The sequence below is a fragment of the Bos indicus genome, chromosome X (genome assembly GCF_029378745.1).
Source record: "Bos indicus isolate NIAB-ARS_2022 breed Sahiwal x Tharparkar chromosome X, NIAB-ARS_B.indTharparkar_mat_pri_1.0, whole genome shotgun sequence".
NCBI classification, from domain to species: Eukaryota; Metazoa; Chordata; class Mammalia; order Artiodactyla; family Bovidae; genus Bos; species Bos indicus.
In genome coordinates, this window is record NC_091789.1 from 148,290,225 (window position 1) to 148,317,231 (window position 27,007).

Here is a 27,007-nt window from a genome sequence, read left to right on the forward strand (position 1 = left end):
GGGTTTGGAAGATTCCCCTAGACGAGGGCATGGCAACCCACTCCAGTATTCTTGCCTCGAGAATCCCATGGACAGAGGAGCTTGGAGGGCTGCAGTCCATGGGGTCGCAAAGATTTGAACGTGACTGAGCAACTTTCACACACGCTTATTAATCTTATACCCTACACAAATGTATTTTAAATTTTGTATCTCATATGTTCTTATTCCATGGGAGATTCAGAAAAACTGGCAAAAAGATAAACAGTACTAAATTTCAAAATGTAGAATTTTTTTTGTGATTCATACATATATATATACATATACGTATATTATTTTTGAAATTATTTTCTTTATTTTTTATTGCAAGATATTGAGTATAGTTCCCTGTGCTGTAACCAGCCTCGATAATTAATTTCACGAGGAAGTTCAGGGGTTGTCCATCTAATGGCTCGTGGTGGGGGAGATTCTTAGATTCTGATGATAACAAGTGAAGGAGAAAGGGAAAAAGGCAAAGAGAAAGAAGCAGGACAAACCACACAGGGTTTTCCAAGCAACCAGGAAAAACCGGACCCGATCCAGGTGCAGCTTCCATCTTTGAGCTGCATTCTCCTTTGTTATGTCGCTGGCTCATAGGGAATTTATGTCTTTGCTCACAGGTCTCTCCTCACGGTAGCTCTGCCCCTCATCTGTTACGAACTGAGAAGCACTGGCTGCCTCGTGAAACAATGCAGTGTTCTTCAGTTCCTATCGAGAAGCAGGCACACGGCTCTTCAGCTCCCGGACGTGGAGGTGGAGCCCGTGGTGTGAGGTGTACGCAATCGGGGATGCTCAGTCTGGGGCTGCATCCACGCTGCAGGCAGGACTAACACCTCAGCACCCGAATGGGTCCACACGGTGGCTGGTGTCCCCCGGCCCTGCTTCAAGTCCTGCTGGTCTGGGGTTGCTCCCAGAACCCCCATTTACCTGGCAATGCAGGGAAGGCATGGGGTTGGCGTGATTGGCCAGTTGATGAAGAATCTGTCTGCAGTGCGGGAGACCCAGGTTCAACCCCTGGGTCGGGAAGATCCACTGGAGGAGGGCATGGCACCCCACTCCAGTACTCTTGCCTGGAAAATCCCATGGATGGAGGAGCCTGGTGGGCTGCAGTCCATGGGGTCGCTAAGAGTCGGACACGACTGAGCGACTTCATTCACTTTTCACTTTCACGCATTGGAAAAGGAAATGGCAACCCACTCCAGTATTCTTGCCTGGAGAATCCCAGGGACGGGGGAGCCTGGTGGGCTGCCGTCTATGGGGTCGCACAGAGCTGGACACGACTGAAGCGACTTAGCAGCAGCAGCAGCACTTCATATATTTAGAAGTAACAAGTCTCCCATTCTATCTTATTTATTTATATGTATAGAAGTCGACTTTTCTATTTTGTATTAATACATTTAGAAGTAATAAGTCACCCATTCTGTCTTATTTAGTTGGTGATGTGAATTCCTTTTTTTGGTTAAATACACATCAGAAGGAATCACTCCTTTGAATATTTTCATATAACTCAGCCTTTTCCAAAGCATGTTGTTTGCACTGATACATCAGCTCTTTATAAATTGGATGAAAAAAGGGTTCCTTGTCAAAACAAATACTACAGAGCCTCTAATCCTTTCCTTGACTGTGTTAATTGTATCAAATGCTATTTTCCTTCTTCCCAATGGTGTTTTCTCCTTTGACCATTCTGTTGCTCGAAAGTGAAAGTTGCTCAGTCATGTCCGACTCTTTGAGACCCCATGAACTATTTGGTCCCTGGAATTCTCCAGGCCAGAATACTGGAGTGGGTAGCCTTTCCCTTTTCCAGGGGATCTTCCCAACCTGGGGATCTAAGCCAGGTCTCCCTGCATTGCAGGTGGATTCTTTACCAGTTGAGCCACCAGGGAAGCCCACTGCTTTTCACTTATCTTTTCTCCTTCCCCTGTTGACGCCAAGCAGTATACCTCCTTTTTTCCCTTTGATCTGCCATCTGCATTCTTAAAGTCATTTCCTTATGTTATCTTTAGACAATTTTCCTTCTTTTTGCAAGCTTAGCATTTTATAGTATTCACCAAAGTGTTTCTCTTGAGGAGAATGTGTCAGGATTCCATAAAGTGAAAGTCACTGTCATGTCCGACTCTTTGCGACTCCGTGGACTGCATAGTCCATGGAATTCTCCAGGCCAGAATACAGGAGTGGGTAGCCTTTCCCTTCTCCAGGGCATCTTCCCAACGCAGGGATCGAACCCAGGTCTGCCACATTGCAGGGGGATTCTTTACCAGCTGAGCCACCAGGGAAGCCCATAACCTCAGCTTTGTAGTTGAGTCTTGCCATTTGAACAGTAGTTTGAGTGAGTGCCCTGCTCAATGACTAGTCCTGTCTGACTTTGCACCCCATGGTCTGTAGCCCTCCAGACTCCGGTGTCCATGGGATTCTCCATGCAAGAATACTGGAGTGGGTTGCCATTTCCTACTCCAGGGGATCTTCCTGACCCAGGGATCGAACCAGCATCTCTTGCATTGGCAGGCATGTTCTTTACCAGTGAAGCAATTGGGAAACTCCACCTTTTCGGCAGAGAAGGATAAAAATCCAATAGAATTCTGTTTGGAGACTTTATACCTGAAGTAATACCTAGCACTTGACGTTCAGAGTTTTGTTTATTGTCTTTTTTTTTTTTTTTTTTTGGTTTGTTTGTTTTTGTTTTGTTTGCTTTTTCTGCCATCTCCTAATGGTAGATCTCTTGCACGTCATCCTGGCATTGTGATCCTCAAATGCATAAATGCTGTGTATTCTGAGTGCTCCCTTCAAGCAGGCCCAACTCTTTTGCGACCCGGTGAACTGTAGCCCGCCAGGCTCCTCTGTCCATGGGATTCTCCAGGCCAGAATACTGGAGTGCATTGCCATTTCCTTCTCCGGGGGATCTTCCCCACCCAGGACTCGAACCCGCGACTCCTGCCTTAGAGGTGGATTCTTTACCACCTGAGTCTCCAGGGAAGCCCAGTTCCTTCCAGTACACTTGCTGTTTCTCCCCATGAACATTCATCACCTTCGTCTTTCCTGTCTTAGACTGGCCCCATTTCATGCCTCTGAAACCAAGGAAACGACATCTTATTCTACTCTGTGAAAAATGGCAAACAGTTATCTAAATGTCCCCACGGAGTCTTTCAAAGTCTGCAGTTATCTGTTGTTCTGTGCTGCTTTTATTCCCAGACAAAACATCCACCGTCCTTCTTCATTTCTTCTTTCTTTATCGTAGAGCAAGTTCGGATTGATCCAGATAAGGTGTCTGCCAGCTGAAGGGAGGACTCTATAAGAATATGTGTAAGAATGAATGAAAGCGCGTTTCGTTTACCAGTTATCCAGCGGGCTTCATTGTGCAGTGGAGTGGTCACAAATCATCACACATTCCTGGGTGTTCCTAACAAATGTACTGGTTGTTGTTATTGTTATTGGGCTCAGCCTCCCAGTCCCTTCCCAGTGGTTGATCCAGTTAACTCTTTTTCAAATTCAGTTTCTAATGAAACATTCACCTCCAGGCAGCTTGGGCCCCTTACCAAGAGAGTCTGCATATTTGTTAACACTCACGCACTCTGTATTTGTTGAGTGTGTGAAGAACTGCAGTGGACTTCTCAGATCTGTTCCGAATTGTCCATTTCTGCAGCTGTTAGTGACTGAGCGTTTCCGTGCACCGACCCTTATTACGCCTTACCTGTTTCTTCCAGTTGGTTTAAAATTGGTTTCGTTTAACGGTACGCTTTGCGAAGTTGGAGTCGGGAGGTTTCTTGAAATAATGTCCAATCAACACCCTGAGATAGGAGTGTGTCTCTCCGTTTTTTACTTTCGTGCAGGAAATGGCAACCCACTCCAGTGTTCTTGCCTGGAGATCCCAGGGACAGAGGAGCCTAGTGGGCTGCCGTCTGTGGGGTCGCACAGAGTCCGACACGACTGAGCGACGTAGCAGCAGCAGCAGTGTGTGTACTCAGTCACTTATGACACTTTTGTGACCCCAGGGACTGTAGCCCAGCAGGTTCCTCGGTCCATGGGATTCTCCAGGCAAGAATACTGGAGTGGTTGCCATGCCCTTCTCCAGGGGATCTTCCTGACTCTGGGATCGAACCTGCATCTCTTACATCTTCTGCATTGGTAGGTGGATTGTTTACCACTGAGCCACTTAGAAAGCCCTGTTTGTCAAGGCGCAGGCACTATTTTTAGGAAGAGGTGAGTAAATATACTAGGAGAGGAGATCCCAATGGTTTACTGATTGATTTTCTGTAATTTTTTTGTTAAGTTCATTTTGTATTGTGGTATACAAATGAGGGATTCAACCATACAAATAGGTGTATCCATTCTCCCCCAAACTCCCCTCCATCTAGGCTGCCACGTGACATTGAGCAGAGTTCCCTGTGCTGTCCAGCAGGTCGTTGCTGGTTCTCCATGTTAAACACAGCAGTGTGTCCATGTCCATCCCAAACTCCCAACTATCCCTTCTCCCATCCATCCCCCTCGTGACCATAAGGTTATTACAGAGTATTGAGTAGAGTTCCTTGTGCTGTCCAGCAGGTCCTTGTTGGTTCTCCATTTTAATACAACAGTGTGTACATGATCATAGACTGATTCCCAGTGTATTATTGCCTCCAGAAAATTCCTCACTAGCCTGAACTCTCTTCAGCGATGGGATTAGGTTTCATCAAAACCTACCAGATGCAGCCTGAGATTTTCCTCTGTGCTGGGTTTGCTAAGATGTTTACATCTTCTCTTTTCTTTTCCTGAGTGTTTTAGTTGGGAAATTTGCGTCCAAGGATGCCTCTGAACACAGCATCAAGAAGGCACTTCTTAAGAGGGTCCTGCAGAAGTTCATGCGAATCTTGAAAGCTGCTTGGGATAACCATGGGAGCAAGAATGGCTTTTCTTGCTGAAGGACCAGCAATTGAATATATTTCAACACTATTAGCCATCTTCTTGTTGACTTTATGGTGATGAACATTTTGAGCAGGACTCAGTCATTCCCTTTTTCTGTAACTGAAAATAAGAATCATGACCCAAATCCATAACCTTGAGGAATTTCCACAAATACCTGAAATTGCATATAATTGCCTAAGAGACCAAATCATCAAGCTCACAGTTGAATATATCTCTGGTTCTCAAATTCACATGCTTTCAAAGCTGGAACCCATTTTGCTTAAATCTGTAAACATCTAGAGAGATATTAAGCTTACATCTAGGCTCAAGGCAAGTGCTTTAGGGATTTACAATACAATGCATTGATTGCCTTAGAGTCCTTTAAGCCTACGGGATTAAACATTTGTATTAATGAAAATCCCATCCTGGTGTGACCATGCAGTTTTATTTCCTGAGGCAGTGTCTCGCTAATGTAAATATGCAGGAGTATCATGATGGAAGTCAATTAGAAATGATCAGCATGCGTTCAGCAAGACTGGGTCATATTCTCTGATTGCACCATATTGTACGGATTCTCAGTCTTTGTGGACAGTTTCTTGACTAGCTTAAGGATCTCTTAGCGTTAACATGTAGGACTATATCTAAAACACAATGTTGTTTTGTTTTGGTTTCCAAACTCAGTGCCACATTCTTGCCCAAAGAATGGTTTTACTTAATAAACAAGATTCATAAAAATATTGTTGTGATAAACAGTCATAACAGCGATGAACACATCTACCTTTAGTCAAAAGGGTCTCTTTGCGTGTACTTTTTTCCTCCCCATCTCGCTCTTTGAAACAGTTTCTGACATGTGGTTCTTACGTTTCTCTGAACAAGTGTTTTCCTTCATTCACGCAGCTGTTGTTGTCGACTCTTTGTGACACCCGGACAATAGCATGCCAGGCTTCCCTGTCTTCCACTGTATCACGGAACTTGCTCACACTCATGTCCATTGAGTCAGTGATGCCATCCAACCGTCTCATCCTCTGTCGTCCCCTTCTCCTCCTGCCTTCAATCTTTCCCAGCATCAAGGTCTTTTCCAATGAGTCCGCTCTTCACATCAGGTGGACAAAGTATTGGAGCTTCAGCTTCAGCATCAGTCCTTTCAATGAATATTCAGGGTTGATTTCCTCTAGGACTGACTGCTTTGATCTCCTTACAGTCCAACAGACTGTCCTTCTCAATAGTTATTTAGGTATAATTTTCATTTTCTTGATTACACCAGTTGTCCTAGGATGTCATCATTTGCTTATTCTTCTGTGATGCGTAAGTTTATTTGTGGGACCCAAACAAAACCACATTCCCCAGTCTAACCCAGCACGTCGCATAAATACCCTTCATCCTTTGTCAGATGCTGATGCTGTATGTTGTCCACATGCGCTTGGGTCATGGTTTTCACGCTGCTGACTGTGGCACGTTGATCTCTTGGAACAAATTACTTAACTGCTTTCGGATTCCATTGTCTCATCTGTACAGTGGGGGCAAAAATAATTTCTGACGAGTCTTCAGATGGTTACAAAGTAGATGGACCAGCGCCCTGCAGGTTCTAAGCCAACACGGTAATTTGGACAATTGTAGCATCATGATGAAATAACCATTGTCGTGATAGGAAGATGAGCTAGATGAGGGGAATAACGAGTGATCAGGTTTGGTCTGTCACTGGCTTGCTTGTTTTATAGGCCCAGCTATATACTGTAAAACCTGTTGTGTAAATATTCACTAGGTCACCAACTCATTCTCGCATCTCTTAAGGAAGAAATCCTCGTTTGACCTCTGTCAGCTTCTGGACTTACAACAGTATATACAGATGTCAAACTGAAGGAACCAGAACTCCCTGGAGAAGGGGCTGATTCTAGAAATGTGGTGGAAACTGTACCAGACCATCCTGAAGTGTCTGATAGTGCCAGGAAGCGCTTAAAAGTCAATGAAAAATAACCACAGTGATGGGGGTTTGTTGAAGGGGTATAGGGCTTCCCTGGTAGCTCAGCCCGTAACAAACGTGTTTGTAATGCAGGAGGCCCCAGTTTGATTCCTGGGTTGGGAAGGTCCCCTGGAGAAGGGATAGGCTACCCACTCCAGTATTCTTGGGCTTGCCTGGTGACTTTGATAAAAGACTCTCCCTGCAATGCGGGAGACCTGGGTTGGGGATTTCCCCTGGAGGAAGGCATGGCAACCCACTCCAGTATTCTTGCCTGGAGAATCCCCATGGACCGAGGAGCCTGCTGGGCTACAGTCGATGGGGTCGCAAGGAGTCAGACATGATTGAGTGAATAAACATATCACATAAACCAAATAAAGAGTTCTTACTGGCCAAGGCTAGAACAACTTGAGGAACAAAATTAAATACTGTTGTATTAGAATACATACTTACAATCTCATATGGTTGTAAATGACTGAGAAAATAAAAAGGAAGTATGAGTTTTGTATTGCTGCTGGAACAATGACTTACTGGCTTTTAACAACACATATCTAACTTACGGTTTTGGAGGTCAGAAGCACAAACGGTTCTCACTGGGTAAAATCAAGGTGTACACAGAATTGAATCCTTTTGATGGATCGAAGGAAAACCTTCTTTCTTGAATTTTTTTTTAATAGATAGAAGGCATCTACATTCTTTGTCTCAAGGTGCCCTCTTTAATCCGCAAAAAGCAATAGAGAATGCAGAACTCCCATCAGCATAGCATTTTCCAGTCTGTGACTTCTCTCTTTCTGCCTCCATCTTTCTTTATAAAGGACTCTTGGGAAGACACTGGGGCCCAACTGATAATCCAGGATAATTTCTTTATGTTAAGGTCAAGTGATTATCATCCTTAATTGCACCTGCAAATTTAAATCCCTCTTGCCACGCATCGTATCATATTCTCAGATTCTAGGGAGCAGGGCATGGATCTCTTGAGGAAAGTGTGACAAGAGTCTCCCTACCATGGGGGAGAGGAAGCCAAGCTCCTATACAGAAGTAGTCTAGATAATTTTTGAAGATTCCATCTGTTGACTCATTGGAGCATGCCTCTACTTGAGTTCGGCTCTGCCTGCTGTTTTCCATCCAAGCAGTCTAAAATTCAAGGAGGAGAAACCTGCCAACGGAGAACTCTGACAACTGTGACCTTGGCCTTGATGGAGGTCCATTTCCACCTTGTAAGTCATGTTGAGAGCACACGCCCTTGATATGTGACGAGAAGGACATTTCACCCCCGAGCTTCCTCTCCAAAATCGTAATCCCCATCTACTCGTGAAAAATCCAAAAAAAAAAGGAAAAAAAAAAAGGCCAATTGTGGGAAATTCTCCAAAAATGCCTGGTGAGAGCTCTTCAAAACTGTCAAGGTCAGAAGGAAGAGGAAAAGTCTGAGAAGCTGTCACGGCCAAGAGGGGTCTAAGCAGACGTAATGATTAAAATGGAATGCAAGATCCTGTGACCAAAAAAAAAAAAAAATGATATATGGTAAAAATGAAGGAAACCTAAATCAAGTATGGTCTTTACTTACTTGTAATATTTCACAATTGAATCATTTCTTATAACACATGGACCAGTTCAGATGTTAATAGAGCAACAGGATGTGAGACAGAGAACAACACTGTATACTGTCTTGACGTGTTTTGGGTTGGTTTTTACGTTTGAAACTTTCCTAAAATCTACGTTTATGAAAAAAAGGAGCAACAACAAAAAATGAAGATTCCCAACCTTCCCCTCTAATTCCCAAGGATGTTTTGAACATCCCAATGTTTGATATCCATGGAGATGTTTTCAAAGTGTCTCGCAGTTAAAATCCATGTGGGATTTTGCTTTTTTTTTTTCCTTCTTCTTATTTAAATCTTCCTGTCAATCTTACCTGCATTGAGTGATCTAGAGAAGAAGTGGATATGATTAGCTTCATGCTAAACATCAAGCATTGTCCTAAAATATACATTTATGAAAAAAAGGAGCAACAACAAAAATTGAAGATACCCAACCTTCCCCTCTAATTCCCAAGGATGCTTTGGACATCCCAATGTTTGATATCCATGCAGATGTTGTCAAAGTGTCTTGCATTTAAAATCCAATGGGATTTTTCTTTTCTTTTTTTTTTCAATCTTGTTGTCAACCTAACCCGCACTGAGTGATCTAGTAAAGAAGTGGATATGATTAGCTTCATGCTAACCAGCAAGCACTGTGTTGGCAGCTCCGGGTTTACTCTTCCTCTTTCAAGGAGTCTTGGTTCCACACGTCTGATTTTTTGCGACCACCTGGACTGTAGCCCACCAGGCTCCTCTGTCCCTGGGATTTCCCAGGTGAGAACACTGGAGTGGTTTGCCATTTCCTTTTGCAGGGGATCTTTCTGACCAAAGGATTGAACCTGCGGCTCCTGCATTGACAGGAGAATTCTTTACCGCTGCCCCACCTGGTTGAGCAGGAAGGATTCTACATGTATTACTGAACCCAAGTGTGGCTGCTGGCTGCTAAACCATTAGAGTTCTGGCTTGTGGGAAGGAAAGTCTGCTTTATTTGGATGATGGCAACTGAGGGTAGGTGAAGCCCTCTCCAAAGGCTGACTCCTCTCAACCTGATAGTCGGGGACAAGAGGTTTTATAGAAAGTGTACAGGGGGTCCATGCAGAAACAGCACAGTCAACTCTGACTGTCATCTTGAAATTGGTCATTGGTGATCTGATTAGGGTCAGTCCCGTTATTTTAGGTACAGTTATTCTTCACTCCCAGGGTCAGTTTATTCCCATTTACTTGAATCCAGCTCTTTGAATTGCGGCAGCTTATGTCATGACTGGACTTCTCGGGTGGCTCAGCTGGTAATGCATCTGCCTGCAATGTGGGAGACCCGGGTTCGACCCCTTGGTCAGGAAGATCCCCTGGAGAAGAGAATGACTAACCCACTCCAGTACTCTTGCCTGAAAAAATTCCAGGGATGGAGGAGCCTGGTGGGCTACAGTCCATGGGGTTGCAAAGAGTTGGACATGACTGAGCAGCTTCACTTTCTTTCTTTTTATGTCATGACTACAGTCTGGTCGTCATGTAGTTAACTTCTTCACCTGGTGGGGGTTTCAGTATCTATAAGACAGCTCACAGGACATGGCTCAGAATATTATTGATACCTCTTCAGAAGGAACTAAAGGTCCTTGACTTTGCTTAAAGTGAAAGTGAGTGAAAGTTGCTCAGTCGTGTCCAACTCTTTGCAACCCCATGGACATACAGTGCATGGAATTCTCTGGGCCAGATTACTGGAGTGGGTAGCCTTCCTCTCCTCCAGGGGGGTCTTTCAAACCCAGGGATGGAACACAGGTCTCCCGCATGGCAGGCGGATTCTTTACCAGCTGAGCCACCAGGGAAGCCCTGCCTTTGCTTAATGAGGGCATTATTATTATTTGGTCTTTTTAGTGTTCTCCTTTGTTCCTGCATGTTCTCACTTCTCTGATTAAACTTAGGCTTTGGCTAAAGTTTGTCGCAAACAAAAGGCAAGCAGAGGACAAACGGTCCTGCTCCATTTCAGATGCACCTCCTCTCCTTGCAGAATATGGGGCACATAACGTGACAGAGGGAAATCAGTCCTGAATGTTCATTGGAAGGACTGATGCTGAAGCTCCAGTATTTTGGCCCTGTGATGCAGAGTCGACTCAGTGGAAAACACCAAGATGCTAGGAAAGATAGAAGGCTGGAGGAGAAGGGGATGATAAAGGAAGAGATGGTTCAGTGTCATCACCAACTCAGTGGACATGAATGTGAGCAGACTCCAGGAGGTAGTAACAGACACAGAAGCCTGGCTTACTTCTGCTCATGGGGGAACCAGGTTCAGTTCCTGGGTCAGAAAGATCCCCTGCAGGAAGGCATGGCCATCTATTCCAGTATTCTTGCCTGGAGAATCCCACGGACAGAGAAGCCTAGTGTGCTATGGTCCACAGGGTTGCAAAGAGTTGGACACGACTGAAGCGACTTAGCACAGCCTACGTAGTCACATGTGGGGGTTACTGCTGCATACAGAACTGTTACTTTTCTTTAACGTGAAAACAAAAAGTGGTGATTCTAACAGGTAAAGGAGGCGTGCACTTTTTAAGGAAAAGTATTACATTGCCTTTGGTTCATGAACATCAAGCATGCTGGGTAACAAGATACATTTCTGATCTAAAGTGATATCTTTCGTGGAGGTACATTTGGGGATGTTAGGAGGTGTGTACACATGGCTGAGTCTGTGGGGATATATCTGTGTGTGTGTGAGCCTGAGTGAGAAAGTGTCTCATGCAGACAAATAGTTACAACAAATAGTAACAAAGGTTAAGCTGTGCTGCTGTAACAAAGAAGTTGTACGTTTCAGCAGCTTGCAATAGCAGAAGCTTCCTTCTCTTTTATGAAGTCTGTGTCCGTTTCAGGCTGACCAGCTGTTTTCTACACCCTCTTCTTTCCAAGACCAAGGCTTGAAGGGGTAGTTCCCACCCGGGAGGTCCTGGACTGGTGGTGTTTCAGGAAGGGGGACCCCTTTCAGGGCCCACGAGTGGGCTCTTGCCTAACACTCAGAAAATGAGCTGTCCGAGGAGACACAGGTGCTGAAAAAGCAATAGGCTGTAATGGGAAGGGGCCTCCTGGGCGGAGAGCAGGAGGGTCAGGGAACCCAGGAGGACTGCCCTGCGTCTTGGTTCTTGTGTGGAGTGTGTCAAAAAAAAACCCAAAAAACCTATGCAACCTAAAAGTTGAGATTGATGTTTTATCTGATGGCCTTTCTGAGGACTTAAGCTTGGGAGGCAGGCTCTAGGATTACTCTGATGGAATGGTCCAAAGACAGTCAGTGAAGATCCAGGATCTAAAGGATATTTTGCAGCGAAGACCAGGTTGTCAGGATATGAAAATATGACAGCTGCTTAATGAAAACCATTGACCTCAAATTAATGAATGTAGCATTGTTGTAGTCTTTTTTTTTTTCTATGAATGAAGAGTTGCAAGAATCTGGGCTCTTGGAAATAATTCCTTTGATGTGCATGTCAGCTCTCGGGGGCCAGCATCCTGTTTTTCCCCATCCTGAACCCCCTCAGGGTACCCATAGCTGCTGGCTTGATTTCCTATGGCATCCTTTGTTTATCAGTGAGGCAGGCATCCTTGCTGAGTCTCATGTGTTGATCCCTTTACAGCCAATCATGCAGATGTGGGGGTCACAGAAGACTTGTCCTGGGGCAGGGGGTGTTTCCTCCTGTCCTTCCATCTCCCACAGTCTCAATTGCCCCGGCCCCCCTCTAAAACTCCCCCCTCAGAGCAGTCCACTTCCTTTGCTTCTAGAAAGTGAGTCCTCACCCTAGCCTTACTGAAAGCTCAGCCTCTCGGCACAGTGGAGCCAAATCATGTCTCAGAGCCAGAGTGCTGCACGCAGTGGAAAAGGCTAGCTTTATTGCTTTGCCAATAAAGAGAGACACTCTGGAACTTCTGCCTTGAAAAACTCCGTGTCTCAACCCCAGAGGACTTGATTAGGTTTTTTTTTTTATTTTTTTTTTTTAATAGCAGTAGGGTGAGAGGTGTAGTCTCGGACAAGACTAGGATGTGAGCAGAGCTTGCAGTCCCTTAATCTCATCTGTCTTGAGAATCCTTTGGGCTGCAGATCAAATCAGTGAATCCTGAAGGAAATCAACCCTGGAGATTCATTGGAAGGACTGACGCTGAAGCTGAGGCTCCAGTACTTTGGCCACCTGATGCAAAGAGCCAACTCATTGGAGAAGACCCTGATGCTGGGAAAGACTGAGGGCGGGAGAAGGGGGAGACAAAGTATGAGATGTGTGATAACATCAGGTCAATGGACGTGAGTTTGAGCAAACTCCTGGAGGTGGTGAAGGACAGGGAAGCCATGCCTGCTTCAGCCCGTGGGGTTGCAAAGAGTTGGACATGACTTAGGGACTGAACAGCAACAAGAGCTTCAGTCCCTTATTGATTAGAAGACGATAGAGTAGTCCTCTGTTGCCTAGTAACTACCTGATCAGCGACACATCTCTGATAGCCAAGAAAGCATCCATTTCCCCCATTTGTTGCTGCTGTCCAATCGCTCAGTCGTGTCTGACTTTGTGACCCCATGGATTGCAGCACGCCAGGCTTCCCTGTCCTTCAGCATCTCCCGGAGCTTGCTCAAACTCATGTCCATTGAGTCGGGGATGCCATCCAGGTATCTCATCCTCTGTTACTTTCCCATAACCCAGTATATAATAACTTCCTCTGTATGGAAAACAGTGCATTTAGCCTAAGCACTACACTTTTTAAGATACTTACTTAAGATAACATGAATAGATAATACTTAGAATTTTCCCTTGCAAGGGACAGAAAAAAATATATATTTTAATATGTTGTATGATGTTTTGCTCTTTCTGAAGTGAGTCACAAAGAGAAAAACATTTTACTGCGTATATCTGGAATCTTAAAAGGTTGGTTTAGGTGATCTTAGTCACAAAGCAGAAATAGAGACACAGGCATAGAGAAAAACATAAAGACACCAAGGCAGGAGGGAGAACGGGGTTGAGTTGGGAGATTGCATTTGATATATATGCTGTTGATACTCTGTGTAAAACAGGTAACTAATGAGAACCTACCACACAGCACAGAGAACTCTGTCACTGCTCTGAGATGACCTAAATGGGAAAGAAATCCAAAAGAGATGGGAGATATATATATATATTTATCTGATATATATATATAAAAATATATATATATTTATCTGATTCACTTTGCTGTACAGCAGACACTAACACAATATTATAAACAACTATACTACAATAAAAATTTTTTTTGAAATAAATAAAAAGCAAAAAATGTAGTACCCTATGTAAGATTAAATGAAAATAGTTTTATTCATAAAAAATTAATGTGAGCTGATGACTCACATTAATGTTAATGTATTAACATTTTTAATACAGTATATCACATTAAAAGCAATGGTTCAATGGTTTTTGCGGGTTCTGTCAAGTAGATCTTACATAGATAATGTGATTTCATAGCACCATTTGGTGACTTTATAGGGCGATTTGCATCATTGGTGGTAATGTATCATCATGTATATTTAAAAAAAAAAAACACATGTAAAATTACTTTCCTGTGTCCAAATTGTAACTGCAGCATCTACAGGTTTTCCATATTCTTGTATTTTCCCATTGACTCTGGTTGGTCTATGTGTTCCATACACTGTACAAAGAGTTTCTATCACATTTATGACATAAAGTACCTCCGTGGTGGCTGTCATGGTAAAGAATCTGCCTGCAATGTAGGACACCTGGGTCTGGAATATCCCCTGGAGAAGGGAATGGCTACCCACTCCAGTGTTCTTGCCTGGAGAATTCCATGGACAGAGGAGCCTGGCAGGTTACCATCCATAGCTTCGTAAAGAATTGTACAGGATGGAGCAACTGTAAGTTTCACTGTTTAAAATAGTTTGACTTTGAACATGATGTAGATATACTACTAAAAGGGAAGATCAGAAGAACAGGTGTAAAAAAAAAAAAAAAAAGACATCCTTCAGGAGTAGGGACTGAGATATTTCATTTTTAAAATCGCATTGAAATTTTAATGAAGGAATGGCTATACATTTGTTTGAAGTTATTTAAATATTCCCTTTCATATTTAGAGCCATCTCCCCACGAGGTTTGCTGGAGATGCTAATTATTAGATGTAAAGGAATAAGATTCTGGCCTTCTGGGGACCGAGAGAAAACTCATGGCCCGTCTGGACCTTGAAACACCTTTTCAGTAGCTATGAAATATGTGTATTCAGGACTAAATTACAGCAGACTCTTTTCCTGTGTCCTCTAATCCCTGTATTGACATAGTTCATGAATGTAAGTAAATGAGATACTCAAGAGAACTCGGTTGGTTTTTTAGGCCATTTAATTAGTTATATTTGAGAGAACAAATATTGCAGCAGCTTACCGACAAAGAACAAAAGGGTGGGAATTTAAATATACAACATTACAGGCGACATCTAATTATGTTTCTGGGTCAGACTGCTGTATCAAATTAATTTAAAATTGTGGTGTGGCAAATAATTTCCATCAGAATCTCAGCAGGTGTTTCTTGCTTCCATTGACAAGCTCATTCGAACATCTCGTCTGTACGCAGAAAAACCAAACTGTGTTGAAAAATCAGGGGAAGGTTGGAAGACTTGTCTTTCCCTATTTCCAAACATACTGTAAAGCTCAGACAGTAAGGTACTCACGTGTGCAGAAATATAGAAGGAGATATAATTAGAGTCCAGGAATAAGCCCTTGCATTCATAGGCAGTTGAGTCGTAAAAATAGTGTCACAACACTTCACTGAGGAGAGTGTGTTTAATTAATCATTGGTGCTGAGACAACTGGATAAGAGATGCATTTCAAACCTCTCCTCATAGCATGTGCCAACATTCACCGAAAATAAATGAAAAGTGGACGTCACAGGAAAACTTCAAACATCTAGGAAAAAAATGTAAAATCTTCCAGGTTTTCTGTTAGGCAAGGATTTCTTAGATATGATATAAAAAGCACAAGCTTTTTAAAAAAAATCGATAAGTTAGACTTTCTTGAAATTTAAAACTTTTCACTTTAACAGAAGCTGATGCGATTTTATTTTATTCTGGGAGTTGGCACTGATAGCTTAAGGGTGAACGGTGTGGGATTTGTGATCTCCAAAGAAGATTTCAGGACCGGGGACCAGGCTTATCCCTCAAGAACTTTTGTGTGGCAGTTTTATTGAAGTATGAAAACGGACAGAGAAAGCTTCTGAGAGAGACATCAGAAAGGGGAGGGAGAGTGCCCCGCCTAGCTAGTCTCAGCAAGGGAGCTGGATACTTTTGTCACAGTTAATCAAAAGAATGTCTCAAGGTTGTAAAGGTCTTAGCAGACCCACTCCTGTAATTTACATTGGAAGATGACAGGATTAGCCAGAAGGTTTTCAAGAAGGAGGAGAAACTGTCCTCAAGCAGGATACATTGTTGTTATATAACCCTTAGTACAGAGTTTAAACTGAGTTGTTGGTTCTTTACTCATCAGTTCTGGGCTTAAAGGAAAAAAAAAAAACGTTTTATCTGACTAAGACTAAGGAATGCAGAGAGGAAAAAAAAAAAAAACCAACGCATTTGTCCATTCCTTCTCCTTGAGAATTCGAGATACCTGTGTCTCTTTTGAGAGCCCCAGACCCCTCTCTCCTGCTTGGAGACCCCGGGCGTCTTATCAGCCTGCCTAGGAATTGACTCTCTGAGCACCATGCCATGCGTCTGTTCTGCCCAGTCTGGTTGTTAGTGGTCCTTCTTCCGAGGCCTTTCCTTAAGGATGCTCGCTGAGCTGACTCTTCAGTCTTGCCACCACCTGCAGTCTTTTCCATCAGCTGTTACGTGCCACGCGGGTCTCTGCGCTGCAGTGCTGTGCTTTTGCACGTGCTTCAGTTTTCCGTCAACTTGGCATGTGTCATCCGTGCCCGTGACTCTTGCACGTTGGACAGGGAAGAGAGATGCCGGGTAGTCACTCAGATCTGCCTCTAATGGGGCTTTGGCCCATCCCATCGAGCCCTTGACGGGTGATTAGCACTGCCTTCAACCTGGGTTTCCAATGCCTTTCGTCCTCCTGCATTTCAAGTGATACCTGAGGGCTTTCCTTGGTGTCCCGGTTGTAAAGAATCCACCTGCCGCTGCAGGACACCCAGCTTCGATACCTCACACGCCTCTGAGCACCTGAGCCCGTTGACGCCACCACTGCACCCACGCCCAAAAGCCTGTGCTGTTCTACAAGAGAAACCCGCGCACTTGAGCGCATGCAAAAAGCTCCAAAAGCCAGCACCAAAACCAAGACCCAGATCAGCCCAGAGTAAAAATAAATATATACTTAAAAAAAGACACCTTTGATTAAACCCAAAGAGAAGCAGCAGACCAGGAGGAAAGATTTGCACGTTATCTGCAGTAAAAGAGCTGTCTCTACAAAATACAAAGGACTCTTTCTTACAAGAATGATGAGCCAAGAAACCAGTTTTTAAAATGGGCGAAATATTTGCATCAATCAGCTGGTAAATAATCCGCCTGCAATGTGGGAGACCTGGGTTCGATCCCTGGGTCAGGAAGAAGCCCTGGAGAAGGGATAGGCAACCCACTCCAGTATTCTGGCCTGGAGAATCCCATGGACTGTATAGTCCATGGGGTTGCAGAGAGTCGGACACGACTGAGCGACTTACACTTTCACTTTGCACTTTTACCCACTGAAAAAGATTGTACAGGAGAAGCTACTTGATAAGATTAAGTCATTATCTAAATTCAAATTAAGGCCGCAGTGAGGTACCGCCTCACCCCCACTAGGATGAATAATAGCACATCTTCAGTAAGAAGTGGGGGAATTGGAACTCACATACACTGCTGATGGGAATATACTGTGATTCAATATACTTTTTAGACTATTAAACAGGAATGAGTCCTGAGAAGTAGCACTTCCACTCCTCCATATCCACTTAAGAAAAATTAAAATATGCACCCATAAAAATATTGAATGTAAATGGTTCATGGGCTTCCCTTGTAGCTTAGGGGGAGGAAAAAAAAAATGCCTGAACTGCAGGAGACCGCCTGGTAATCTAAGAGGTGCAGCTTCGATCCCTGCGTTGGGAAGATGCTCTATAGCAGGAAATGGCAGCCCGATCCAGTATTCTTTCCTGGGGAATCCCATGGACAGAGGAGTCTGGCGGGCTACAGTCCATGGTATTGCAAAGTGTTGGACATGACTTAGCGACTGAACCAGCAACTGTTCATAGCAAGACAGAAAGGAATACATATTCTGTGAATATAGTTATAGGAGACGCACCAAAATGGCAAGTCTATGCTTGTCATTAGTTGACTAAGAGAGATTGATGTTAGAAATATTGAATGCCTGCAGTGGACAGAAGCAGTCATTTTAGGGGCATGGAAATGTTCTCAAATCAGGTTACGCTGAGAGTAATATGGTACTGTTCAGTAGCTCAGTCGTGTCCGATTTGTTGTGACATCTTGGACTGTAGCCCGCTGGGCTTCTCTGTCCGTGAGATTTCCCAGGCAACAATCCTGGAGTGCCTTGCCATTTCCTCCTGCAGAAGATCTTCCCGACCCAGGGATCGAACCCACGTCTCCTGCATTGGCAGGTGGATTCTTTACCACGAGCGCCACCTGGGAATCCAAGGTTACGTTGCTGGTTGAACAACTCCACGTATATGTACACACAGGCACACAGACACAAATCCTTCAATTTCACACCTTGGGGAGTTGATTTTGTGATTGAAAATTATCCCTCTCTAGAGCTCTTACAGATCATACTTGTGTGATCAAAGAAATTTGCTGAAGCCTTGAAGACACTGCCTTTGTATTGGCACTTAATCAGTGATATAACTAGGCTGTGTGACTTCTAAAAACATCACAAATCTTCCAAGCATTTTCCTGCACCCTTGTGGAGCGGGTAGGGATAGTTTCCTTCAATACTGCCTCTCATCCTTCCCCAGGGAAGAATTCCAGATTCCTGCAATTCCATGGACTGACGGTGAGCCTGAAGACACTGAGAACTGGAGCTTGAGAAAGAGCTCTGGCATTTAACTCAGCCCAGACCTTGCAGAGTGACCTCTGTTTGGGTTTCAGGCAGGCCAGCGATCCTGTTCCTGAGATTTCAGCTGTGGCTGGGGAGACAAAGGAGTCTTAAGAAGAAGAAAATCCAGAAGAAGGCAGGGCTATAAGGGCAGACTCATGCGAAAGGCAGAGTGCAGGTGTTCCAAGTTACAGACCGTTGTCATTGCCTACCGAGCGGGAAAGGCTGTGGTCAAGGGAGGTAGTCAGATTTCACGACGAACATATTTTCTGGGAAAGAATTTGCATCATCAGATAACACTTTCAGTCCCTTAATCCATTCCACGTCTCTTGAAAGTGAAAGTTGCTCAGTCGTGTCCAACTCTTTGCAACCCCCTGGACTGTACAGTCTGTGGAATTCTCCAGGCCAGAATACTGGAGTGGGTGGCCTTTCCCTTCTCCAGGGGATCTTCCCAACCCAGGGAATCGAACCCAGGTCTCCCGCATTGCAGGAGGATTCTTTACCACTTGAGACACCAGGGAAGCCCACACCTTTTTTTTTTCCAGTGTCTTTTCTTTTTCAATGAAAGAGGTGACCTCTTTTTTTAAAAACTTAGAAAATCTTCAAAAAGCTGAAATTTTGATCAGAAATGCAGAGGAATTTATTTCTAGCCTCCACATAGACTATGTCTGTAAGAAAGGCATTTCTTAGACTTCTGTGGTGGTTCAGGCATTAGGACTCTGTTCTTCCACTGCAGGGGACACAGGTTCCGTCTCAGGTTCTGTAAGGTGCATGGTGCAGTCAAGAAAGCAAGGTATTTCTTACACTATTCTTAACGACATGTAGCCATAAATTCAGCCCATGAGATAGCTTGGAAGTAGGTTTTATACTGATAAACTATGAACTGAACAGTGCAGAAAACAATGGCGCTTATTTGAAGAAGGTTGTTTCTTTACGTTTGTTTTAAGATCTTTCGTTGCAGTGGAATTCTTGGACATGAATTGACTTCCGTGTTAAGCTGATGGCTATAACAGGTTGAATCATCAGGGTCATCACTTCAGTCCTTCAGTCGTGTCCCGACTTTTTGCTATCACATATATTGCAGCACGCCAGGCCTCCCTGTCCATCACCGACTCCCAGAGCTTGCTCAAACTCCTGTCCATCAAGTCGGTGATGCCACCCAACCCTCTCATCCTCCGTTGTCCCCTTCTCCTCCTGACTTCAATCTTTCCCAGCATCAGAGTCTTTTCAAATGAATCCGTTCTTCTCATCAAGTGGCCAAAGGATTGGAGTTTCGGCTTCAGAATCAGGCCTTCCAATGAATATTCAGGACCGCTTTCCAAGCTCTCCTCAGAGACTTTTATGTGGGTAGCTTGAGATTGTCTACAGTGGGGAATATTTAAATCTTAAAAAATCTACCAGCAGAGGGAATCAGGTTTTCAGCTTCCCTCCCAGTTCTGCTTGGTTAATCCATGTGATTCTTCCAATACGCAACCCTTGTTGAGGGATGAAAACAGCAACTTCGGATCTTGATTTCAAAACATGATGCTGTCCCCTGAGTTTGTAACAACTGTAGTTGCTTTTTAAGATACAAGTCTTGTGGGTGACAGGGACGAGGTTTATCCAGGAAGGAATGTAAAGGGAAAGTGTTACTGCCTCTGTAATATCCAAGTCTTGGCGACCCCATGGGCTGTATAGCCCACCAGCCTCCTCTGTCCGTGGGATTCTCTAGTCCGAGACACTGGAGTGGGTTGCTATTCCCTTCTCCCAGGGGATCTTCCCGACCCAGGGATCAAACCCGGGTCTCCCACACTGTGGGCAGATTCTTGACCCTCTGAGCCACCAGGGAAGCCAGGAAGGAAAGTAAAGACCATTTTTTCCCCTATTGGCCACCACCACTCAGGTTTTCCAGAACTAGCATATACATCCTAGTGGGCCAGATCTGTCTGTAAAAAGAAGGCAGTTGAGCGAATGGAATAATTCAGTGATATTTAATGTTTTCGCTTCTTGTATCTTAAAGATATAGAAACCCAAATGGCAGACTGCATACAGAGAGCCTTGTTTGGGGTTTTTTTGTTTGTTTTTGAGGGTTTTTTGGTGGCATTAAGGGAACCTCTCTGTTCATTTTGCTGACAAGGAAATTTCAAGGTGGTTTATGTTTCATGTCATCCAGGTAGGTGACTTTATTTATTTATTCTTTTTTTTTAAACAACAATAACCTTAAAGCAATATTTAATAAGTATTCGAAACAGAAAAACATGATTTGTAGTGTTTTATCTTGATTTCAGAAACACTTGTTGAGGGTGTTAGCTTACAGTAGACCAAAGGAATCAATTCTGTGCAGTCTTCTCTACTAGTTGTAGTTTCTTTTAGAAACTTAGAATTGTTTCTTTTCAGCTCCTAGTGACAACTGAGCATTCGTGATTTAAATGAATTGTACTGACTGTCTGATGTTTATCAGGAATGGGATGCTTTTAAGTTCTTATGCATGAAACGAATGTCAATTTTAAGATATTTTGAATCATCTTTCATGTTTATTATAGTTTAACGTGTTTCTTCTTAATGTATAGAATTTCCTAAGCAAAGTGTATCAGTGACATTTCAAAAATGTATCTAGATTATTACTTGTTAAAATTAGAGGAATATTTCATATGCATTTCTTTTTAAAATTTGGGAAACCCTTTAAAAATAATTTGATTTCCTTTTTTTTTTTTACAACTCACATTCCCCCTTTTTTTTTTTTTTTGCAGTAGTATTATTTTAACCCTGAAACTGCATTTTCACTGGGTATCAAATTTTTTTTCGCAAGTAACATTTTGAATTTGTTCTTCTTGACATATTTATGTTTCTATGCATTTTGCATCTCCCTATTTCATGTTTTTGAAATCAGATGTAACAGATTTCAGCTTTTTGTATAACGTTTTTTTTCTTTGACTGCGTAGTATCTTTCTTCTGAATTTTTTTGCAAACCTGTTGTTTTTGAATTCTCTTTTTTTTTTTCCCTTTATTTTCCTTCTCAATATGACCCCAGGAGCCAAGTCAAAGAAAAACGCTGATGGTATAACGAGTAATGACGGTGGTGAAGATGAAGGTATTTTTTGTTTTTTACAAAGCTCGATCTTGATGCATGATTTTATATCTTTTTTTTTCTTTTTTCCATTTCAACCTGTTTTTCCTCCCCTTATCTGAAGAGAGTACACTTCTGTGTGCTTATTTATTTTCTTCTTGTTTGGGGATTACTGTCATTTTTAACCACAATGGCCATGTAACCCCCCTGGGAGAATGTAGATGCGTGTTTCTCAATATGAAGTGAGTAAGAAAATGCCATTTACAAGGAAACTCACTGTTTTCTTTTTCCTAAGTTTTTTTTTTTTTGGCTTGATCACAAGAAGAGAAAGTAAGATTTTAAGGCATGCATGTACGCGTTCTTTTCTTTCTTCCAAATGTTCTTTTGTAATTTCGTGTTGTATTTTCGAGCTTTGGTCTTGCTGGTTTCTTCTGTGGACACCAAGACAGCTCAGTACAACTTATTTTTTTTTGATGGGGGGCGGGTGGCGGCTGGCGTTTCCATCTTTGTTTGTTTTTACGATTGTTTCTCCCAAATGTACTGATTCCAAAATAGGGTTTTCAAAGCATCTTCTCGGTAACACACATGAAAAAGTGTCTTGAGGACAATTGGTTGTTTCTCTCTGAAACGCATTTTGGAAGCTTTAAAGGAAAAATAAAAATAAAAAGTAGGGGGTATAGCAAAGAATTGAAAAAGGCTGAAAAGCTAGGTCTTTGCATCTCTGTTTTCACACCATGGCTGCTTTCAGAACTTTTTTTTTTCCCCCTCCTAAAAATGTTTAGTTGCTATGGAGAGTTTCTTTCTGAAGGCTCTCAAACTGTTGGACAGATTACCCACTGGAAGTAGAGTGATGTTTTTTTAAAGACGGAAGATAACGCAGCATGTAAACCATCATTAGCAAGTGGTTATCTTCTTCCTTCAGTGGAACAAATGGTTTCGAAGGAAAGAAACAGCTTAAAATGAGCCTTTGCAGGCTCGGGCAGGTCGGGTCTGCCTCTGTGTGCTCAGTCGCGCAGTCGTGTCCGACTCTTGGCAACCCCACGGACTGTAGCCCACCAGGCTCTTCTGCCCATGCGATTTCCCAGGCAAGAATACTGGAGCGGGCTCCCAGTTCCTTCTCCAGGGGACCTTCCCAACCCAGGGATGCAACCTCGTGTATTCCATTGGCAGGCGGATTCTTTCTGCCCTGAACCATCAGGAAAGCCCGAGGCAGACTGGCATGGATTTCTGACTATTTAAGTTAAAGGGACGAGCGCCCTTGATGGACGTGTGGTTCTCTGGCTAAAAGACAATTTAAAGTGGACCAGAGACCCGTCCTTGCTGGGAAGCAAAAGTTCCCTCAAAAAAACTTCGCCTTTTTATCACTTGCTTGGTTTTCCCACACTCATAGATTTCTTTCATAAATCAGCAGGTCTCTGACAAAAGCTCTGCCAGGGTTGCCTCCTCACCCGCTATTCTCTCAATATGACTATTATTTAATGTTTTGTAGACCCGCATTCAGAACGTTCCCCTTGCCTTCAGTATTCACCGTAGAAGTTTCTTCTGATGCCTCTGGACCACGACAGCTGCCCTGAGTCATCAGCTACCCTGTCCTTGTCAGGCCGCAGACCACCTATAATTTCATCCTTATATAACCAACTACAGGTGTAATTTGCATCTTGCACCCTTGTATGCTTTTAGCGTCTTATTCCTTTTTTTATCACTGGCATCTGTTTTCACAATCCCACCAGCTACCTGTTATATTAAAATGCTTTCTCCTTTTAAATACCAAGAAACTGTTATTTTTTCTTTTCCCCCTAACATTGAATAAATATGACATCTGATTATTTCTTCCCTGAGCTCACAAGAACCTTCTTCTGTGTGTCTCAGAAGGTAATAGCTGTTAACCTAACTTTTTTTTTTTTTTCTCCCGAGGGAACCCCTTAAAACAGTCCAAAAAATGTCAACTTCTTTCTTTCCTGTAATGCAACCAAGAAGGGTAACATAAATAAGAACTCAAGCAGTAAATCAGTGTCCAGAGACACTAGAGGATGGTGTAAAACACCACACTTTATTCGGATGATGGTTGATTAAAGAGTTCCACACAGCACATGATGAGTAAGGGCCTCCCAGGAGGCTGCGTGGTGAAGACTATGCCTGCCAGCACAGGAGGTGAAGGTTCATTCCCTGGGTTGGGAAGGTTCCCTGGAGAAGGGCATGACACCCCACTCCAGTATCCTTGCCTGGAGAATCCCGTGGACAGAGGAGCCTGGCAGGCTATGGTCCATGGGGTCCCAGAGAGTCAGATGCGACTGAGCGACTGGTGAGTGAAAGATTCAAAAAGGATTTTTTACTTCTTCCTTAAATTTTACATGAGGAAATTGTGCTCTTCTACTGTGGGTTAAGTATCTACAGACAGATGGGTGGCTTGACACTTTCCTGTACTTGACTGTGACCACAAGGTTTTATGGCCTCCGGGAGGGTGTCTGGTAGCAACCAGGAGCCTGTTTACAGATGGTGCTTGTAATTCATTTTATGAGCAGCCTCCATCCACATGTTGGTTTATTTCCTTAAAACTCTTTCTTGATCATTCAAACATGTCTCCATCAATTAAGCAAAAAAAAAAAAAAGTTTTTAAGGAAAAAAAAAAGTAAATACAAGTACATGGATACGTTTGCTTTTTTCTTGATAACACACATCCATCACTCGCTCAGTCATGTCCGACTCTCTGTGACCCCATGGACGGTAGCCCTCCAGGCTCCTCCATCCATGGGATTCTCCAGGCAAGAATACTGGAGTGGGTTGCTGTTTGGTAACATGCAGGTATTTAAATGACACACATGTATATGTTTATACATACAGAAATTCCCAGAAGGAATTACAATGGAGGTCACGATTCTTAAACACTACATAGAAGCTCAAGGGACATTGAACACCAAAGACGTTATTTGATCACAGCTTTTGAGAAAGCAGACAACTGCTGGCCAGATTTCTCTTGTCACAGACCATTGTAAAGTAGGATTTTCACATCAGTGTCAAAGTCATGGTGACTAAGGATACTCTGGTTTCAAATCACACTGGGAGTTTTTATTCCATGTGGAATTGAGCAGGATTGCAACCTTTTCATCTTGAGGTTGCAGGCTTGTGCCGTCTTTATTTCAGTTCACATCTCTTTCACTTTTTTTTCTCTTTCTGTCACTTCAGTTGGCATATCGTTGCAAACAGTCATTTAGAGAAAAGACACTTGCTTGGGCACCTTCCTTTGCTTTTCCACCCTTCTGTTCTGTTGATCATTTTTAACCATTGTTTTCTTCTTGAAATAGTGTATCGAGAGCTTGGGGTTTCACTACTAGCATTATGTTCTCATCGTTAAGTCGAAAGTGGATCTTGAAGCTCAAATGTTTGACTGAAGAAGGCAGTTACAGTAAAAATTGATAATTTTGAAGTTGACTTTGCACTAACTTAGATAATTAAAATATATGCTTTAGTAGATACTATGTATGTGTGTTAGTTGCTGAGTCGTATCCGAGTCTTTGTGACTCCATGGACTGTAGCCCACCAGGCTCCTGTGTCCATGTGATTCTCCAGGCAGGAACACTGGCGTGAGTTGCATGCCCTTCTCCAGGGGATCTTGACATCCCAGTGATCAAACCTGGGTCTCCTGCATTGCAAACAAATTCTGTACCACTAATAGAAGCCATGGGCTTCTTCAGTGCATGTCCCCTTCTGGGGTTTGATTACTACGTAGGGAAGAAGTGATTCATTCATCTCAGTGGTTAAATCTGTAGTGTCATAGGTACATATGGAAGCATACCCATACATACAAGCTCATTCCAACGTCTGCATCATTTCTATGAGTAGAAAATGTAGCAACATCGACTATTATCCTTAACCATCTTAACTGTTGTTTTAGTCGCTCAGTCTTGTCCGACTCTTTGCGATGCTAGGCTTCCCTGTCCTTCCGCACCTCCCAGAGTTTGCTCAGACTCATGTCCGTCGAGTCCATGATGCCATCTGACCATCTTAACCGAGGTATTCCTAATTCAAGAAAGGGCCACGCGATGGATTCCCATCCCAACTAGGGAAAGTCACTCACGTCTTTTGGCCGAGTCTCGGTTAATCAGTGTGATTTTTTTTTTTCCCCTTACTTGGCTCTTTCTTGCAGACATCCATGATCAGAACAGCAAGAAGCCGGTGATGGTGTACATCCACGGCGGGTCCTACATGGAGGGCACGGGCAACATGATCGACGGCAGCATCCTGGCCAGCTACGGCAACGTCATCGTCATCACGATCAACTACCGGCTGGGGATCCTAGGTGAGTGAGCGCCTGCTGACCACGCGTGAGTTCTGCTTCTTGTTCTGTGGGGGTTCCTTGCTTGCACGAATGTTACTGCAGTTCCTAGGAATCTCTGCTAGAAACCTCACTTAATGCTCCAAGAGGCATCTGTTCCATCACTTTCACGGCGCACCGTCGGTCGGTCCGTCGGTTTTCTTTTTTATCACGCTAAAGATGCATCTGTTGCGTAACTTTCACATTTCCTTTTTGGTTCGTTTCTGTTACTTTTCATATTTTCATCCAGAGACTTCATTCCCTTGGACTGTCCTCAACCGTGAGAAAATTCTGCTTCTTGTTTTGTGGGCTTCGTTGCTTCCACGCATGTTACTCCAACGCCTAGGAATTTTCTGCTACAAACCTCACTTCATGCTACAAGCTACATTCCTTCCCTGACTTTCAGGTAGCACCATCCATGTTCTTTTTTGTTGCATTTTCACATTTTAATCCAATGGTTTCTTTTCCTTGAACCCTCCTCCAACAGATTCAGCCTCCTGGGTCATCGAATGAACTTGGGATGTTATGGAAAGTACTTTTCTTTCTCTGGGCTTGGCTGACATAAGCCTGTTGTGTGAACACAGTTGGGTGCTGTCTGATAAAGCGTTAGGTAACAGGTGATAACTCGATAAAGTGGACAATGGGCCATATACATGCGCTTTTGTGGTTTTGTGGCTGTGTTGATCATGAGTTGGAAACGCTTTTACTTACTCTCTAGGATATTGTGTATCTAGTGGATCTTGAAGACGAGAGGCGGTAGGTGGTCACATGACTTGCATTCTCGTGTGATGAAATACTCTTATTTGAATTTTGCAACTTGCTGATATTTCATTTTGTGTAAATTTTACAATTGACTATGAGAAGACCTTGGCTAAGAGCGTAGGAATTCAAGAGCAGCAATCTGTTGTTTTGGTATTATATTCATTTTCACGAACAGTATGGTTGCAAAAAAAATAGCATTTTGATGGCAATGTTTTGAGGCTTATCTGCTGTGGTTTTTCCTGCTCTTGGTCAGTTCATGAAGGATATGCATGGTCTATGTAAGCGCATATATTTTCTAGGCAAAAATGCACTGAGGGGGCTTCCCTGGTGATCTAGTGGTTGAGACTCTGAGCTTCCACTGCAGGGGGTACGTGTTTAATCCATGGTCAGGGAACTAAGATTCTGCAAGCCTAGTAGCAAGGCAGAGGGAAAAACGATGCATTGAGATGGTGCAGAA

The 27,007-nt window shown here is 43.3% G+C and overlaps 1 protein-coding gene across 4 annotated transcripts in view; it reads left to right on the forward strand.

Moving 5' to 3' along the window:
* Nucleotides 1-27,007, forward strand: part of NLGN4X (neuroligin 4 X-linked) — a 391,254-nt gene that overhangs the window by 211,196 nt on the left and 153,051 nt on the right. For 3 of the 4 annotated variants that reach the window (XM_070785160.1, XM_070785161.1, XM_070785162.1), the window contains exons 5-6: nucleotides 21,441-21,500; nucleotides 25,621-25,773. In XM_070785160.1, coding sequence (XP_070641261.1) covers nucleotides 21,441-21,500; nucleotides 25,621-25,773 — 213 coding nt within the window. The remainder of the gene's footprint in view (nucleotides 1-21,440; nucleotides 21,501-25,620; nucleotides 25,774-27,007) is intronic. The other variant, XM_070785163.1, reaches the window with a different exon arrangement.